The 17,100-nt window shown below is 54.0% G+C and overlaps 1 protein-coding gene across 1 annotated transcript; it reads right to left on the bottom strand.

Moving 5' to 3' along the window:
* Positions 1–3,413: 3,413 nt before the first annotated feature.
* GDF10 (growth differentiation factor 10) lies at positions 3,414–16,649 on the bottom strand. Its single transcript, XM_079900442.1, has 3 exons — positions 15,689–16,649; positions 6,300–7,225; positions 3,414–4,376 (listed from the first exon to the last, which is right to left on the bottom strand). The coding sequence occupies exons 1-3, from the start codon at positions 16,002–16,004 to the stop codon at positions 4,185–4,187; spliced, it is 1,434 nt and encodes a 477-aa protein (XP_079756568.1). The 5' UTR covers positions 16,005–16,649; the 3' UTR covers positions 3,414–4,184.
* Positions 16,650–17,100: the final 451 nt, after the last annotated feature.

Below are 17,100 nucleotides of genomic sequence, written 5' to 3'. Positions count from 1 at the left end.
GCCCACTCCAGCCCACCTTGGCCCGGACTGCCATCAAACACATCTTGCACAAGCTGGTGCCTGCAGTGGCTTTATGCCACCAGCTAAGTCCAGCTTTTCCATCCTGGTGGAGTCATCTCCACTCCTCTTCCCTTGGAGTCCTCTCCTCAAACCCTCCCACTCCAGCCCCAGACTTCTGTAGGCTTCCCCATCATGGCCCTGACTCCATCCTGGCCACAGAAGGAGCCTGACTTACAGGCTATGGCTCTGATGACATTTTTCGAGTGACTTAGACATACAGAGGCACCTATCAGGATGCCTCAGGCAAGACACCTGGTAGTATCCAGGTTCAGTGTCCCTGCTTGTGGAGTAAAAGGGTTGCATCCAAAGTTTTTCAAAGTTTTCTCCCAGCCTTAACGTTTCCAGCTCGCAGCTGTACCGTTTATATTTGTCACATGAACTAAGGCTCTGCCCATCCAGAGGATGTATAACTTCAGGATTAGGGCTCAGCGGCAGGCCACCACACTGCCCCCTCCAGACTGACCCAGATGCAGTTTAGTGAGCTCAGGGACCCGCGCACACCTGGGCTGGATCCTGGGACCTCTTGCTCTTGTGATCATGTGATGTTGATATTTTGGTTTTAAGGGGAAAAAAAACGTTATTAAACGTTATAAAGCCTTGCTTTATTGTAAGGCCACTTAGGGCCATTGGGACAACCTTAACTGGCTGGTGGTGGGGGTCACTGCTCAGGAAGCTGGGAGGCAACACCAGCTACACAGGCCTTGAACCAGGCAGCCTTGCGTGTCAAAGCTGATGTTACCTGTGGTCTTGGTTAAGACATTGGTGCTATATTACTCACTTGTCTTGAACCTGTTTTTCTGAAGCACCAGCAGGGAGTAAGTTGCAAGGCTGCTGTGAGGCTAAATGAAGTGTCGTATCTAAATGCATGACGCTCTGTAAATGTGAGGGGACCCTGCTGACACTAGTTCCTTTCGTCATACGGCAAAGTTGTCACCACTGGGTATCACCCAACCTGGCACAAGCACGAAGCCCCTGTCCATGGCTGGACACAGGGGTGATCCTCCCGGCCCGCTCCCTCTACCCTTGTAATCCAGAAGTCAGGGCTCAGAGAAGTTGTAGCCTTTCACAGTGACCTAGGAGATCTCCCAGAAATTGCAAATGCCAGAAAGAATAAGATAGAAGTATTATAAGACACGCCACCTTCACCAAAAAATGGAAAGGGAGCAGTTGGATGAGAAAAAAATTGAGGGGGAGAAAGGAACATGAAGAATCCAATATTGAGAAGAAAGGCATTTGGAACCTCATCAAGCCCTAATGTTTTTACTTATTTTGCTAGTAATTTATATCCTGTCATATTTCAGAAAGGATTAGACATGGCAAACCAAGCCATGACCGATTTGCAGACCAATTTGAGACATCCCAGCAATCCAATGAAAGAATCATTTAGTTCCAGTACGAGTCCTGCAGGAATAAGGCAGTGTGTGCCTTAAGGACCGCCCCCCTCGCCTCACCTGATCTCTGCCAAGAGGCAGGGCCACGTGCCCAGGGCAGCTGTTCACACACATGTCCCACAACCATTTGGAGCACCTCAGAGGGGATGCTGAGCATATGCTGCTGGGTCCCAGCCAGGTGTGTCCAGTATTTTTGCTGTAAACATCTTCGCCGCAAGCAGTTTTGTAGCACGACTAATTGGCCTTAAGGCCATGTTGCTGTAAAAAAAATCACTGCTTGACAGTTATACTACACTAGAAAATGATAACACATCAATTTTTGCAAACGCTTGGTTGAGCTAATCTAAGCCAGCTTTTGTTAAAATGCTCACCATTTTCGAGAGACTTCTACTCATCAGGAATCACATAAACATTTGTTCTGGCAGGGATAGGAGGAGTGGATTCTTCTTTTGCCTCCAACTTCTAATACGGCATAATAAATTTGGTAAAGACAGCTTAAGAGAACAAGGTGTCATATCTAAATGAGCTAAAGAATCCATCACTAATGCTCTCGAAGGCTGTTGTTAGTAGCTGCCTCTTTCAGGCATATCTTTGATAAATCGGTAAACTTTTGGTTTTCATGGGTGGGAGGTATGACTGTGCTCACGGAAGAATGTGTAAAAACTGATGTTATATTTTCTAGTGTAATGGAACTGTCACCCAGTTATTTTATCTTTTATGGCAAAATGGCCTCATGGCCAATTAGTTGTGCAGCAAGAATGCTTGTGAAGAAACTGCTTACAGTAGAGATGTTTATGGGGAAAATACCTAGACCCCAACCCAGGTACCCTCAGCCCTCCTTACCTACCTGTTCTGGGTACTCTCTTCAGTGTCGGCCGCTTTGCCTCCAGTGGCTGCAGTTGTAGCCTTCTTCAGAGGCTGCCTGGGCTTCCTAAGCCACAGTGGCTGGTTGTGTAGAGGGCCAGAGAACTGAGAGTTTCCATCTCTCCACTGGGGGCAGCCTGGGGAGGGGGTGTGAACATCCAGCATCCTTGCCTTGAAGCTGGACTAACCCAGAGGTATAGCTTAAGTGCCAGAGCTCCCCATAGGATCCAGGCAAGGTTGGGATGCTTGGTTTCTTGCCCTCCTGTCCTGCTGTACCCACTCCTTGCCTGTTTCTCCTGGGAGCACTTCCTCAACCGTGCCTTGCACAGGAACCCTGGTTTCAGGACCCTGACCTAAGACAGATGCCTTGGGCTCCTTTTCTCCTTCTAAGTCCCATCCTGGAGAACTGCTCATGGCTTTTCAACCTTCTCCGAGTAAGAGAAGACTGGGGGCCACGGCATCCTCTGAGTTCCCAGCCGAGGGACTGTTATACACCTGCCGCCAGTTGGACCCAGTTTCTCCTTCAGAAATGCCGGCCAATCAACTTCAGGTACTACAACTGTAAGGCGATGTCAACTCAGGGATAAGGGAGCCACTTGGGGGAGACTATTTGGGGACAGGGATGCTGACTAGGAAGCAGGGAGAAGCAGACGTTCCAGTTCCCCAGGAGCCCCCAAATCTCTGGAGAGACCCCTGACTTCTTCTACTGAATCTCTTGCTTGAACTACCCCAAGTAGAAGCCCTCTGACCAGGCTACCATAGATGTTCCTTTAAATATCTCAGGCACCTCCCCATCACTTGACATCCCCTCTGAGGCTAAGGAGTCGAGGTCACTGTGCCTGCCTGGGCCATGTCCTTCCTGGACGAGCCCAGGGTGGGGATCTGTGGTGTGATGTGAGTGGGCAGGACCCTGGAAGGCATAGGAGTGGCCGGTGTCTGGAGCTTAGGATAAAGATGAGAGAGTGTGGAGACGGCCTACAGGGGCCTTGGCTCCTAAAGACAGCTGTGACCCCAGCAGCCACCCAGATGTCATACTTACCCATGGAGATCCATCCATAGTTTGCAATGGGTGACATCCAGCTTTTGAAGATACCACTGTCCCTTTAATTTATTAGCTTTCCATAAAAACACATACCGTACACAATCTACAGTATAGAAAGTATAATTTACAAAAATATAAAATCTTGGTTATGTTTTAGTATTCCCGCGTATGACTGTGTGGGTTATTTCAATAAGCACGTTTCAACAATGCACGCTCAGCCAGCTTGACCACCTCTGTGGGGAACGGTGTCAACGCCCTCCTTTTTGTTTTAAAATAAAACATATATTAAGAAAAAGAAACCACAATTGGTTATATGTGCATACTGTATGTATAAAAGCGTTTGCAGTGGATTTTGAGAGAAAACATCCGTTTATACCATTATTTAGGCCCTGTTTTGCAGCATCACACTGTGGCCCGAAGTGTTTTAAACTGATTGTTTAAACAGAGGTTCTTTCCTTGTGAAGGGAGTGAGTGCCTTCAGGTCTGTAGTCTTCTTTCCGGGTTATGAGATGATAGTCACAAAACCCAGCCTGTGGACATGTCCGGTTTTCAGGCCTTCAGAGCACAGCGGACAGGCCGTGGGCAACCGTCAGGCCAGGGCTAATTCCCAGATCCCTTCAAAGGATTCGGACCGGCATTGAGGGGGCTGAGTCACCAGCAGTGAAAGACCCCAGAATGATGCCCTGGGGTGACAGATGGTTGCCTGCAAGCTGTGCCCTGCATTTGCAGCTGCACCCTGAGTCAAGTGCTCACTCCAGAAGGTTCCGAGAATGCTGCCCTGCTGTGTGCAGGCGGGGCAGGTTCTTTCCACTCCAGAGCGGCTGGTCTTACCGGCAGGCACAGGTCTCCACAGACATGTTGGGGTACACCTTCAGAACCACATTCCGGTTCTCATCCAGGAAGAGGACCCCAAGAGAGTTCATCTTGTCGGGAACGCAGCAAGGCTCTGGGATGCCCGGGACGATGCCCACGGCCCTGACGATGCTCTGGATGGTGGCGTGGTTGGAGGGGCGGACGATCTGCAAGGGGGAAAGGAGCATGGTCACCTCCGAACTCTGCCTACCCTGCAGTCCTAACCCACCCACCATGCTGCCTGCATGCCCTTGACTGAGGCCACAGAAAAGGCACTGACCTAGAAGAAAAGGTGAGATCACAGGGTTGGGTACACATTTCTTCTGAAATCAGTGGCAGACTGAGTCCTAGGGACTTTTGCAAAAGGCCTTCCTGCCCTTCGGGCTCCCAGAGGGAAGGCACATCCCCTACATGGCACTGGCCACTTGGGGGCACCTGCGTGTCACACATCCCCGAGGAGCACCAGGAACTGGGCAGGTGCCCCAGAGGGAAGGCAGTGGAGAAGATTGGAGGTTCTGCCTGGGGCCATAGCTGCCCAGACTTTACAGTCCAGGGAGCACCGACACGCCTGCCATGTGATCATGTTCTCAGCACAGGAGGGGAAGCCCTGCAGGCACAAGTGCATCAGTGTGATGGGGCTGGAAACTCGCAGTTCCCAGGTGGGTCTGACTTTGGGGTGTCAGGCACTGCTTCACCTGCATCACCCCATTTTCTCATTGAATCAACCTTATGGGGTGGGTATGACTTTAATTTTCCTGGTGAAACTGAGGCTTAAAATGACTAAATAACTGGACCAGGAGCCCTCAGTTAGAAAGTAGTCTGGCTTGGAAACTATGCTCGCTGGGCCCACACCAGCTCTCTTCCCCTCCCTCCCCAGGCAGCCTCTCACAGCCAGAAGAGTCTGGGTCCCAGCAGCAAACACGGCACCTCCCACAAGATGAAGAGGACCACGTCACAGGTGCTTCAGCTCATTGTCGGCCAGAGTTTTATATGCACAGTGCCTCTGGTGGGGAGGTGGGAGGAGAGGGACACCGGCATTTGGGGAGTTCAGGCTGGTGTCAGGGAAGGTGGAAAGACAGCCAGGCAGACTGATAAGGTAAGCGCAGGGTCAGCCAGCAGGGGCCTGCCGTACTCACCCTGCATCCCCCGGGCTGGGCCCTTCCAGCAGACGCCTGTCTCTCTGTCAGACACCTCCCTTCCTCTCTCCTGCACATGCACGGCTTTGAGGAGAAGCCTCTTAATTCCCAAACAGGTTAATGCGGCCCCGCGTCTGGGTCTGGGATTTCCCAGCTGGCTGATTTATTTACGTTCACAGTGGATTTATGCGCTGACTTCCTTTCTTGGAGAGGAAGGCATGACCTGGAACTCAGCAGAGGAGCTAAGTAGGAGGAAAGTGTGTGCTCTGTGCCGAGGTCGACATCAGCAGGCAGCCAGCCCACCGTAGTTCAGGATGTGGGGAGATGGATGGACAGAACCATGGCCCAGCCTGGAGGGAAGGCGAGCATCTGAAAACCCGGGCCAGTGCAATGGGGAAAGCAGCCCCGTGCTGTGTGTCCTGCCGACTCGTGTGCAATGAGAGCTAGCTGCCCTGTGAGTTCCTGCCCTGAGTCGGGGGTGGGGGATGGACGGTCACACTGGGAAGCCACTGAGGCCAGCTCTGTGCTGGTCACAGACACCAACGCCCTGAGATCCAGGCCAGGTTTCTAGAAGAGCCTTGGTGAGGAGGGGGCTTAAGAGACCTGACCTGTGTGCAGGGGGCCAGGCTCTCCTCAGCCTCTGTGGATATTGCTATGTGGGAACACACCTAAGGAGATGGATCTCCTGTTTTGCAAAAGAAGAAAGGTTCTGATTTAAAACTCAAATTCACTGAAGGCACAGCCAGACCCCATCCATCTGTGGGCTGTATCCACCCAACAGGCTGACATTTTGTCACGTCTGTCTACCTATTCTCTGCCTTGAGTAGATGGGAGGTGTCATTATCCCTATTTACAGAGAGGAAACAGTGAGGAGGCAGAGGGACTTGCCTGCAGGGGCAGAGCTGAGAGTCACAATTAGCCCAGAACACAGCGGGGCGACCCCACACACTCTACCTTGGGCATGGGGAACTCGCAGGCTCCTGAGCAGTAGTAAGCGTCGAACGACTTGGGTGAGATGATCCATTCGTTCCACCCGATGTCTGCAAAGTCCACCTTCAGATACCTCCGGGAGCAAACCCGCGGCTCGTCCCACTGCTTCCTCCGGGCTTTCTGCATCGTCTTCTCGTCAAAGTCCAGCACCTGCGAGGAGGCCATGAACACATCCTGGCCCTTCTTCCTGCGGTCCTTGCGGCCCGGCCGAGGCTTCAGTGCACGGAAGGGGCTGGGCCACAGCTCGTGCTTGTGGTAGTGCTGGGCGTGGGGGGCATGTGCCGGCCTCTCGTCCAGCCCCGGCAGCTCGTTGTTCTGCAGCGGCCCCATGGCCTGCGTGGCCCGGCGCACGCGGGGGTCTGCCGAGCTGTTGGGGGCTGCTCCAGGCTCCTGGTCCCCAGCCTGGAAGGGGTCATATCTCTGCAGTGTCACTGCCACGCTGTTGGGCTCTGAGATGGCCAGGTCGTTGGCGTAGATGAGGATGTAGGGTGCGTGGGGGCCGGGCCTGGGTACCCCCGGGTCCTCCTCCCCAGAATCCAGCTGGGCGGACAGGAGCAGCTCGCCATCCCGGCGGGCCGCCTTGATGATGGGGGAGATGTCCTTGGCCCGCCACAGGCCCCGTGGCGGGGGCAGCAGGGCCATGGCCCCACGGAGCAGCCCCTGCGTGGCCATGTTCTGCGAGAGGCTTCGGAAGAGCAGGTGCTGGCGTGCAGGCGGGCCCGGGGGCAGCAGGCGGCAGGATGCATTCTTGGCCCGCTGCTTGCATGGTGCCTCGCGTGCCCGGGGCCACCGCGGCTCCGAGTAGAAGTGGAATGTGGCCATGAGGATCATTTCTGAGTCCTGCATGGAAGTCAGGTTGAAGAAATACACGGTCTTCTGGTTGACCACTTCTGCGAGGGAAGGACAGACCACAGCCTGTTAGGTTGTCTCCTGAACAGGGCCCCATGCTCATAGGGTGTCCCGTCCAGGAAGTGGAGGAGGAACGCCCATTGAGCGAGCACTTTCAGGCCAGCAGCCTTTCCTCATCTCCTGTAATCCTCACATGGAACTGATGAGGGCACCCTTTGCTATTTTCAGGGACCAGATGAGGATGAGGGATTGAAGTCAGAGAGGTTGGGGGCTGTCATATCCCATTGCAAAGAAAGGAAGAAAAAAAAAGGTGGCAGACAGGGTAGATGCTCAGGGCTGCTGGACCCTGAAGCTCCAGTTCCTGCCTCTGCACTCTAACGCCTCTCAATGAACAAATGATCTCCCCCATCTTCATTCATGAGATAAGATGGAATCAGGTATTTGGGATACTCGGGTTGGGTCCGACCCCTGCTGACAGTAGCCCCCCTGTATCTGCACAGCTTTCTATTTTATAGACATTAAATGCAGTCCTTCTTCCAAATGAGGTAAATTAGAGTGCCTCACGCTGTCTCAGCATTCTGAGCGGCTTCTGAGGGAAACTGGGCTTAAGAACACAGCCATTTGGGTGTCTGCTAGTTATTCTGCCCAAGCCCTTTTAAACTTGTTTTTTACAAAGAAAAAGCACTGTCAGGGTTGTACCAGGTCACTCAATAAAATCTCCAACATCCAGGTTGCTCTCCAGAGGCCGGAACCACGATGAGGACCGGCCTCAAACATCACATGGGTCACTCCCATCTCCCTCAAACATCACACCTGCAGCTCGAGGATACTCTTGGCCCCTGCATCCCTGGGGCTGTCAACCACTCTTTCCTTTCTCTCTTCGTTCTACCAGGTGTACACCAGGACCCCAGGGCAGAAAGCTGCCCCAGGCCCTGGCAGCATGAGGTCTGGGAATAGCAAGCCCTCTCTAGGGTTTGGATGGGAGGGAGGCATCATCTCCCTGAGATGCTGCAGGAGAGCCGGAGACCAGAGCTGTCAGGTGGGCTGTCTCCCTCCCGCTACCCTATTTCCTGTTGCCAGGGGTCTGTCTGCTGGGTGAAGCTGGGAGAGGTACAGGGCTTCCAAGAGCGGGAATGTGTGTGTGTGTGTGTGTGTGTGTGTGTAGAAAATGGGTCACAGTTTCTCTGACACCTGCGTCCACAGATTCAGCTGGCATTTTTTTTAACCAAAATCTTCAGTTTAAGGTTACTTGTTTCTATTGGGATGAAGGCATAATTCTACTGGGAAGAAGGCATAATTCAATTGGGAACTTTCATGTACTTTTAAGGGACTACAAGAAAGAGGAAGGGAGGAAAAGTCAGAGGGCCCAATAAATGTCAGTCAAAGCTTGGGTGACATTCTAAAGACACTACCGTACCTAATTCCCAGAAAAAAACCCTCAGCATGTCCACAGCAGCCCCTCAATACGTCCACACATAAGGAGAAGCACGAGTCTTGATGACATTTAAACCTAGCTTCCCCAAACACTGCGGCCTTGAGTGTCATGGTCCTCGAGTCCTGCATTTCCCAAAGCTCAAAGATCACTGCTTTCCTCCTCTGGAGATGCTGATTCAGAGGGTCTGGGACAATGGGGCCCAGGAATTCTTATTCTAACCAGCATTCTAAGGGATTCTAAGTTTGGGAAGCAACGATGGGCGGTGGCTGTGTATCTGCAACATCCGGGGTTGACTTGTGGATGGGGTGCAAGTCCACCAACAAGGCAGCCCCTACCCCCCAAGCTGGGAAAGGCTCTAGGAACCAGGCTCCCAGGCCTCAACGGGACCATGCCTTGTTCATCTGCCTCAGAGAGACAAGAGAATCTCTATCTCACCCAAATGCTTGGAGGATTAAATAAATAACATATGTAATGTGCCAGGCACAAAGGGGGAAGCCCCCAAATGTGCTTCTGTGCCACTTTTGTCTAAATGACCAAGGCCGGCAGAGCAAGCTTCTCCTACACCAGTTCGGGCCCCTCTTACTCAATGGTCCAGCTACCACAGCAGAAAAAGTGTTTTTCTTTTATCCAATTCAAGTCAACTCCATTGTTCCGCTAACAGGTTCTTTGTGCGAGAACACTTAAGAGGCTCTAAAATAGACATTTCTGACTCCTTCCAAAGAGCTGGCCCTTCACAGCGGGATGCAAGCATCTTTGGCCTAGAAACCTGTGGCTCTCGGTGAGAAGGAAAACAGCAGACTGGGGGAACCGAGATGGGGCTTCCCAGAGAAAAGCACCTTGGCCCCCCTTCCAGTGACAAGGTAAAGAACGAGAGAGGATATAAAGAAGGATAACTGTGACCACCAAGGCAGGGACAGCAACCTTGGCTTGAGGTGGGTGCGGCCCAATGAAGGTGCTGGGAGGGCCGCCCCAGCGTGGCAAAACGTGTTGTAGAGGAGGACGGGGTGCCTCCCCTGGAGGTTATTTCTGCACGGGGTGCAGGAGAGGGACAGCAAATGCTGCCCTTCCCTTCGGATGGAGAACCACAGAGAGCACGCTCAGGAGCTCAGAGCGGGAAGAACCTTAGAGGTCAGGCAGCCTGATTAATTACACTCAGGGCAGGAGTTTTTCCTCCATTTGGCCTGAATGCCTTTGGCCATAGGCAGCTCGCTCCTCACAAGGCAGTCTGATGCGTGATGACCCTCCCTGCTGGGAACCGTGTAGGTGGAGATGGGTCACTCCCATCTCCAGGGCACGAAGGGCCACAGGCTGGCCCAGCTCTCTGATTGTACCTGCATGCGTGCATTGCAGGGGGCTCCAGGCTGTGGCTGAGAGAAGGCCACCTACCTGAAGCCTCCCAGCTTGGATGAGCCCAGGTCACAAAGGAGAATCTCCAGAGAAGTCCCTATTTCCTATGAACCGTGCTGGTGCCTGTGGCTCCCATCTCATGGTCAGCTAGAAAAGATCCTTCCTTCCTCCCTCCTATCATTCCTCTCTCCCTTCCTTCGCCCCCCCCCCACCCGCCTCCCTCCCTTTTCCAGATAAATATTTGGGAAACTCCTACTCTGGGCTAAGTGCTGCGCTGAGCAGGGTCCTAGCAAAGGTGATTCCAGGCACTCAGAGGAGCTCAGCCCAGGGACGAGACAGACAGTGATGGTGGGGACGCCCACCTGCAGCGCCCGTCGCAGCTTCACAGAGCTGTGTCCAGGAGAGGCCCCCGGCGGGCTGCGTGCTTTCCACCTTAGGTCAGCATCCTGCTCAGAGCTCTCTATTGCCCCCCAAATTAAACTCAACCCTTTACCAAGGCCCTACTTGATCTGGTCTGCTTACCTCCCCAACTCCATCTGCTCCCCGCACCCCCATCTCTGCCCTAGTCACCCTGGCCTTCCTGTCCTTACAAACATGAAGCTCCATCTCAGGGCTTTGTCCCAGCTCTTCCTTCTGCTGTCATCACCTCTCCTCTAGGAATCACTCTTCTCTCCTTTGGGCCTTTGCTCAAGCTGCATCCCTAACAAAGGGTACCACTGACCCCCTTGGCTGAAAGAACAGCCCCATCGCTCTGTCTGTCCCTGGCTTCATTTGTCTTCATGTCACTCTGGGACATCCTGATATAATATATTTCCTTGCGATTGTTTCTCTTTCCCTCTAGAACACAAACTCCAAGAGGGCGGGGCTTTGCCAGCTGTGTGCACTGCTGTATCCCTAGGTCCTAGCACGAGGCCTGAGTGATCATCAGCGCTCAGAAATGTGTGCTGAATGGCAGGGGAGGGGAGGGGTCTTTGCTAGATCTGTCTGCTTCACTTAACAAAGGGGGTTCCTGGCCTGCTGCCCTGGGGCTCAGTGAATATCCTGAAAGAAGTCCAGAAAGTCTCCTTTGGAAAGATGTAGCCGATTATGCAAATCCAGCTGGAGGCACTGCACAGCAGGACGTTTGTCCAGTCACTTCCCCTTGAGCCTTAGTTTTCTCATCTTTAAAATGGGAATAATATTGTTTGCTGATTAGGAAGCTCCAAGTTCCAAGCATATATGCATGCTTGATTCCTCGTGTTCACAATGAGGGCAGCAGACATGGCAAATGGACAAAGAGATGGAGCTTCAGAGAGGGTACATGACTACATAACTACATAACTTGCTTAAAGTGCTTAAAGTCCCCCAGCTGGTAAGGGGCGGAGCCAGGGCGTGCTTCCAGGTCAGTCTGACCCCAAGCCCACGCCCTTCCCCACCCTCCCCAACCAGGTGCTCTGGATAGAATCCGGGTCTGCTTAACAGTTAATGTAACAAAGATCATGTGCTGTGAACTCTAAAATATTTTGCAAACACAAGTCATTATTTGGATTATTTTGTATTCTGACTCTCCAGGAAAGAAAGGACTGATCTTATTTAGACAAGTTGATCTCTCTATGGTCTTTGGAAATCTGAGAAGCCTAGTGAGGTTCACTCTACTGGGCACTCAACCTCCTTCCCAACTCTTTAGGGATGGGACTAGAGAGGAAAGAGGTAGGGAAGCGGTCCTAGTCCAAGGGTGCCCCCAAGCTCCCTGCTGGCCAGCTCTCAGGCCAAGACGACCCTCAGACTGCTCTGCTCTGTAGAAACAGAATCCAAGTTACCTGGAGATCTGTCCCTTCACTCATTGCTCTTTCTACCACTGTCTTAGCCCACAGTCTGACATTGACCACCACTGTGACCCCAGGACACTGTCACCCTCACACCACACTCTTGCTTCACAGGGAATCATCTATTACAGATGAAGAGTTAACATCCTTCACAACCTCCACATATCAGTAGGAAAAAGACCAGAACCCCAAGTGGATGAAGTGGTTTCCACGGGAAAAATTTCGAATGGTCAAAAAGCATGAAAAACAGTTCAGGATGACCAGTAATGAAAAAGAAAACGGTAACTTCAGATGAGAATGAAGATATAACAAGTTTTACCTGCTGCAACTCTGATCCCATTAGGGTAAAAACTATATATAATATTCCACAAAATATTAACTCTGGTTATATCTGGATTGTGATTTCTTTTCTTTACTGTGATTTTCTATGATTTCTGGATAAGTATGCATTTCCCTTATAATCTCTTGTCTCTCCTTCTCCCCTCTCCTCTTTTCTTCTCTCCCTCCCTCCTCCTCTCCCTCCCTCGCCCCTCTCTCGCCATACACACTCTCTATACTGCCCCATTGCTTACAGGCCTTGGTGGCCCACTGGTTCACTTCCATTTTCTGCCTCTTTCTTCCTGTTGTTTCCTCATTGAAACCAAACGCCTCACAGTTCCAGGCAATAGGGCTCTGCTTCACCTCTACACCTGGCTAACACCCGCTGCCCTTCAGAGTCTGTCTGGGGCCTCCCCTGCTCTGCGAAGGCTTCACTGGACCCTCCCCACCAGCCCTTCCCCTGCCAGGTCAGTGCTGTCCTTTGGGGCTCCTGAAGCCCACCCCCAGCCCTTTCTCACTCCATTGTCCTACCTGTGCCACTGCACACATTCTTCTGTTTACTTCTCCCTTCTCCACCAGCCCGTGAGCTTTTCGGGGCAGGGCCAATACTCTCTGCTTTTCTGTGTCCTCTGAGCTTACAGCACCTGCCACTGAATGAGGTGCTCAGGAAAGACTTGGGGAACTGACTGTGACATTTGGCACTCTCGACAGATGAGTACGTATTAGTACTCTCATTTTAGAGATGAAGACACCAACCTCAGAGAGGTTAAGTAACTTGCCCAATATCACATACGTAGGTGGAAAAGGCTAGATTTAAATGCAGGTCGTTTGAGGCTGCAGGTGTCTAACCTTAACCCTTATGGTCAGGCTCAGAAGCTCTCTCTACTGATGCACTTCAAGGAGCAACGGAAGGGAGGGAAGGAGCTGGGTGGCTGGAGTAATCATAGTAGAGCTAAAACATTATTGAACTTACACGTGCCAGGCACTGTGTTAAGCACTGAACATATCTCAGTTCATTTAAAAAACCCTGTAAGGAAGAGAGCGTTATTAGTCCCATTTTAGAAGTGAAGAAAACGGAGTCATAGACGAGTTCAGTCCCTGGCCCCAGTCACAGACTCAGGATTTGGCCCTTACCAGCCCAGCTCACAGCCTGCGCTTGGAACCTGAGCTGAGCTGCCTAGAGGCAGGCAAGGGACACAGTTCCACTGTAACACGGGTTGCAGGGAACACCCCACCGAGGCAGCAGAGGTCACCGTCACGGAGCAGGACCAGAGCTGAAGCCCCCCACATGTGTGCCTCATCCATGAAATGAGGGGTCCCCAGCCAGGCTCACACCTCCTCACAGCTTCGTCGCTGGGTCACAGAGCAGGCCCTTCTGAGGGCTGGTGAGGGACTGGGTATGAAGAAACTTCAGTCAGTCAGGGGAGGAGAAGCGAAACCAAGCTGCCTGGGCCTACTCTCTGCCAGGCACAAACCCCGCCTCATCCCATTGAATCTTCACCCCACCCCCACTACGTGCACAAACAATTGATACTCAGAGAGGTAACGTGATGTGTACACACATACTAGTAGCAGGTGGAGCTGGGACTTGTACCCATGGCTGTTTCAAATGGTTCCAAACAAGAGTACTGGATTTGTCAAATAGTCCTAGACTGATCCAGAATAATTCTGATCTCCCAGGATCTGTTCCATCCTCTGTCTCCTAAGTCCTGGGCTCAGTTCTGATGGAGGTTGGGGGAGGGGACTAGCGGTGAGAACAGCATGAGCCTGACAGATGGACGGTGCCAACCACTGCCACTGTGAACAGCTTGCCCTGGCCTGGCCTCAGTCTCCTTATCTGTAAAATGGGAGGACTGGATCTGAAGTACTGTCGCCAGATCCTTTTCAGGGCTAAGTGTTGCTTGTACCACCCCCAGCCTGTGAAGACTGAAAAACAGACCGTGCACCTCCATGCCTGGGCCTGCAGCAACAGGGTGGGCTCTGTGGGCGTGCTCATCCCTTATTGCAGCAGTGAACTTGCTGGTCTTGCTTTCCTCAAGTGCAAGGCTTTGGGGACTGAGTTATGGATGCAAGGTCAAGTCTACACCTATATGAACACAAGTCTTTTGTACTCCAGGGAAACACGATGCACCAACACTTAACCTGGCCGGTGCTGGGCTTAGGGCTTACACATATCAGCTCATGTCATCTTTCCTGAATTGCTACAGGGAAGATATTACCATGACCTGACCATTTTGTGGATAAGCACACTCAAGTCCACAGAGCTTCAGTGATTTGCCCAAGATCATAGTCATGCTAGATGATTCTTGAGTGACTTAATAATGATACTCCGGAAATGGGCCCCAAGAAGTGAATAAAAGGTACCAAGGAGGATGGAGTTAGATCTAGTTGGCCTGGAACCTAGTGAGTCTGCCCAGTAGAGGATGGGGGGAAGGGGCTTCTCTGCGGCAGGAGCTCCCAGTACATGTTTATGCGAGACCAAGCTTCCAGCGTCTGGCTCTGAGGCCACGGTGTGGTACCCTAAGTAACACAGCCAGTGATCGACAGGGAGGTGGCGGATCTGACTCCAAGCTGTCTGGCCCCAGTGGTGGGCTTGTCCCCCTCTACCTCAAGAGGGGGCCCTACAGACCAATGGTCTTTCTCCTGATGAATGGCCTCCTCCTTCACAAGGGCTGCAGGGGACCCCTACTCACATTTTCTGCAATGGCATTCTGAGACCATGAGTAATCTCCATGACAACCAGGGTCTTCCCATCACCCCTGCGCCTCGTCTCTGCTCACCCAGGGCCTGCAGAGGTCACCCAGCCCCGGCGGGCAGACAGCTGAGGCAGGATTCTGAAATGCTCTCGGAAGCAGGGCAGGGAGGGCTCGGTGCAGCTCCATCCAAGGTGTGGGGAAAGGGGAAAGGATCTGCCCAGGAGGGGCAAGGGCAGGAGGGGGGCTGGGAACCCCCACTGCCCAAGCTTCTAGACCTTTCCTCAAACCCCCATAGTCTGAACAATCCATGCTAGTGCCTAGCAGGCCTCAGTCCCATGTACCCAAGGCTGGGCACCCAAGGCCATTCTCAGTCCACCCCGCTTCCCCAACTGCCACACCCACTAAGTGCACCAGCTAGAGGGGCACAGCCCCTGCCTGGGCCCAGCGCCTGGCACTTCCATCGGGGCTGCACTGCACCCACCTGATGGGCTCTCTTCAGTGCCTCCTTCATCTGTCAAGAGCCAGCACAGCCTACCCCCCGAGCCCCGACACACACACACGGTGAGCTCCCCCAGCCCAGTCCCATCTCCACGCTGTGCTTAAAGCCTTGTGGATGGGGTCGTCTGTGTCCGGCAAGTGTGACACCCTCCGAGGTTTGGCGGCACCCCAGGGGCAGGAACTCTGTCACTCTGTGCCACTTCGGCGTCCCCACGGGAGGCTCAGGGCCTGGCACAGAGTGCTCGGGGAGGGCGGCGGTGGGGGGAATAGTTAATGGAAGAATGAATGAACCAGTCAATGACTAGAAGGAAGAGGCAAAGCGGAGGTGCAGAGGTGGGAGGATGGACACGTGAGGAGGACCGGGGAGGATGAAGAGAAGGGGGCCACAGGGCCGCCTCTACTTACCCAGCCGGGCCCGGAAGCTGCGGACCGTGTTGCCCCCTCCTGGCCGCGCGCCCCTTCGGCTGTATTTCTCATAAAGCCGGAGCATGTGGACAGCGACCATGTCCTGGGTGCCGGGGCCTAGCGCAGCGGCCGCGTCCCCTGGAGACCGCTGGGGGTTCTTGTACCCCGCCAGGCCGTCGGCCGCTGCGGGCGGGGCGGACCGGGCGGGGGCCGTGTGGCTGCCGCCCGCGTCCTGGAGCAGCAGCAGAAGTAGCGGCAGCAGCGGCAGCAGTTGGGACCCCGGTCCCGGGCTGGTCCGAGCGGGGCCACGGGCCATGATGGGTGGCGGTGGCGAAGGGGTCGGAGCCGGGGAAGAGGAGGAGGAGGTAGATCGAGGGCGCACAGGAGGCTGAGAACAAACCCTGCGGCGGGAGGGCGCGCGGGCAGCACCGGCAGGCGGGGGCGCGGGATGTCGAGATCCGCGCGGGGCAGAGCTGGGCGCGCAGCCGGGCGCACGGTACGGCCAGCGGTCACGGCCGTCCGGAGCCACGCAGAGCCGAGCCGAGCCCAAGCCGGCGCGCTGCCTCGGCGGACTAGCGGCGAAACTTTGCAGCCCCAGGCGCGCCCGGCTTGGCGGGTTCGAGGGGCGGGGCGGGGCGGGGCGGCCGGCTGCGCCCTCGCGGGGGACCCGGCTGCGCGCCCCGAACCACTCCGGGCCGCCGCCTACACTGCCGTCCGTGGCCCGGCCGCGTTGTGCGTGCGCCCGAGTGTGGCGGTGTGCGCGCGCAGGGGTGTGCGCCCGATTGTGCGCCCGAAGTCTGGGTGGCGTGGGCGTGGGCCGGCGCGCTCCCCGCTCCCCTGCGGAAAGCCGGAGACCTGGGACCCGGCCCGGCTCCTGTGTGTCGGCGCCTCGGCCTGGCCGGGACTGCGTGGGGGCTGGGCGGCATTTGGGGGGGCCCTCCTGCCGGGTTGCCCCTGCAATGGCATGTGATGATTGTGGTTGCAAGATGACAGCTCCCCCGTGAGGGCCCGACGGGGGAATGTGTGTGCGCCCGGTTGTCTCTGAGCCAGTGTGTGCCCAAAATGCAAGAGTGAGGGGAACGCGAAGCCTCCTCCGCATCCTTTGAAAAGAAAAACCCTAACACTAAAGCTCAGCCAACCCAGGACAACTGGAACAAGATCCTGATTCAAATTCAGAATTAGTCGATTTAACTGACCCTTTATCTGGCGACTATAGTTCTGGTTGTTGAAGGAACACATCAAAGGTGCTTATTAATCGTTGGACGTGTAGCCATCAGGCTTGTCCTGAAAAAAGGACATGGTTTTAAATTGTTTTACAAAACGTTTCCAAAACTTCAGAATAGGAGAAGGAAACGCTTAGCTTTCCCAAGACTGTGTCACAGTGAGGGTGCAGTGAATCCCTGGCCCACCAC

The sequence above is a fragment of the Stenella coeruleoalba genome (genome assembly GCF_951394435.1).
Source record: "Stenella coeruleoalba genome assembly, chromosome: 16".
Classification (NCBI taxonomy): domain Eukaryota; kingdom Metazoa; phylum Chordata; class Mammalia; order Artiodactyla; family Delphinidae; genus Stenella; species Stenella coeruleoalba.
This window is presented reverse-complemented; position numbering and strand designations above follow the sequence as displayed.

Excerpts from the sequence above, each read along its gene's own strand:
- GDF10 (XM_079900442.1), bottom strand. The coding sequence starts at position 16,004 with ATGGCCCGTGGCCCCGCTCGGACCAGCCCGGGACCGGGGTCCCAACTG. Across the intron at positions 7,226-15,688 it reads CAGCTTCCGGGCCCGGCTGG|AAGTGGTCAACCAGAAGACC; the intron begins GTAAGTAGAGGC and ends CTTCCCTCGCAG. Across the intron at positions 4,377-6,299 it reads GCGAGTTCCCCATGCCCAAG|ATCGTCCGCCCCTCCAACCA; the intron begins GTAGAGTGTGTG and ends TCCCCCTTGCAG.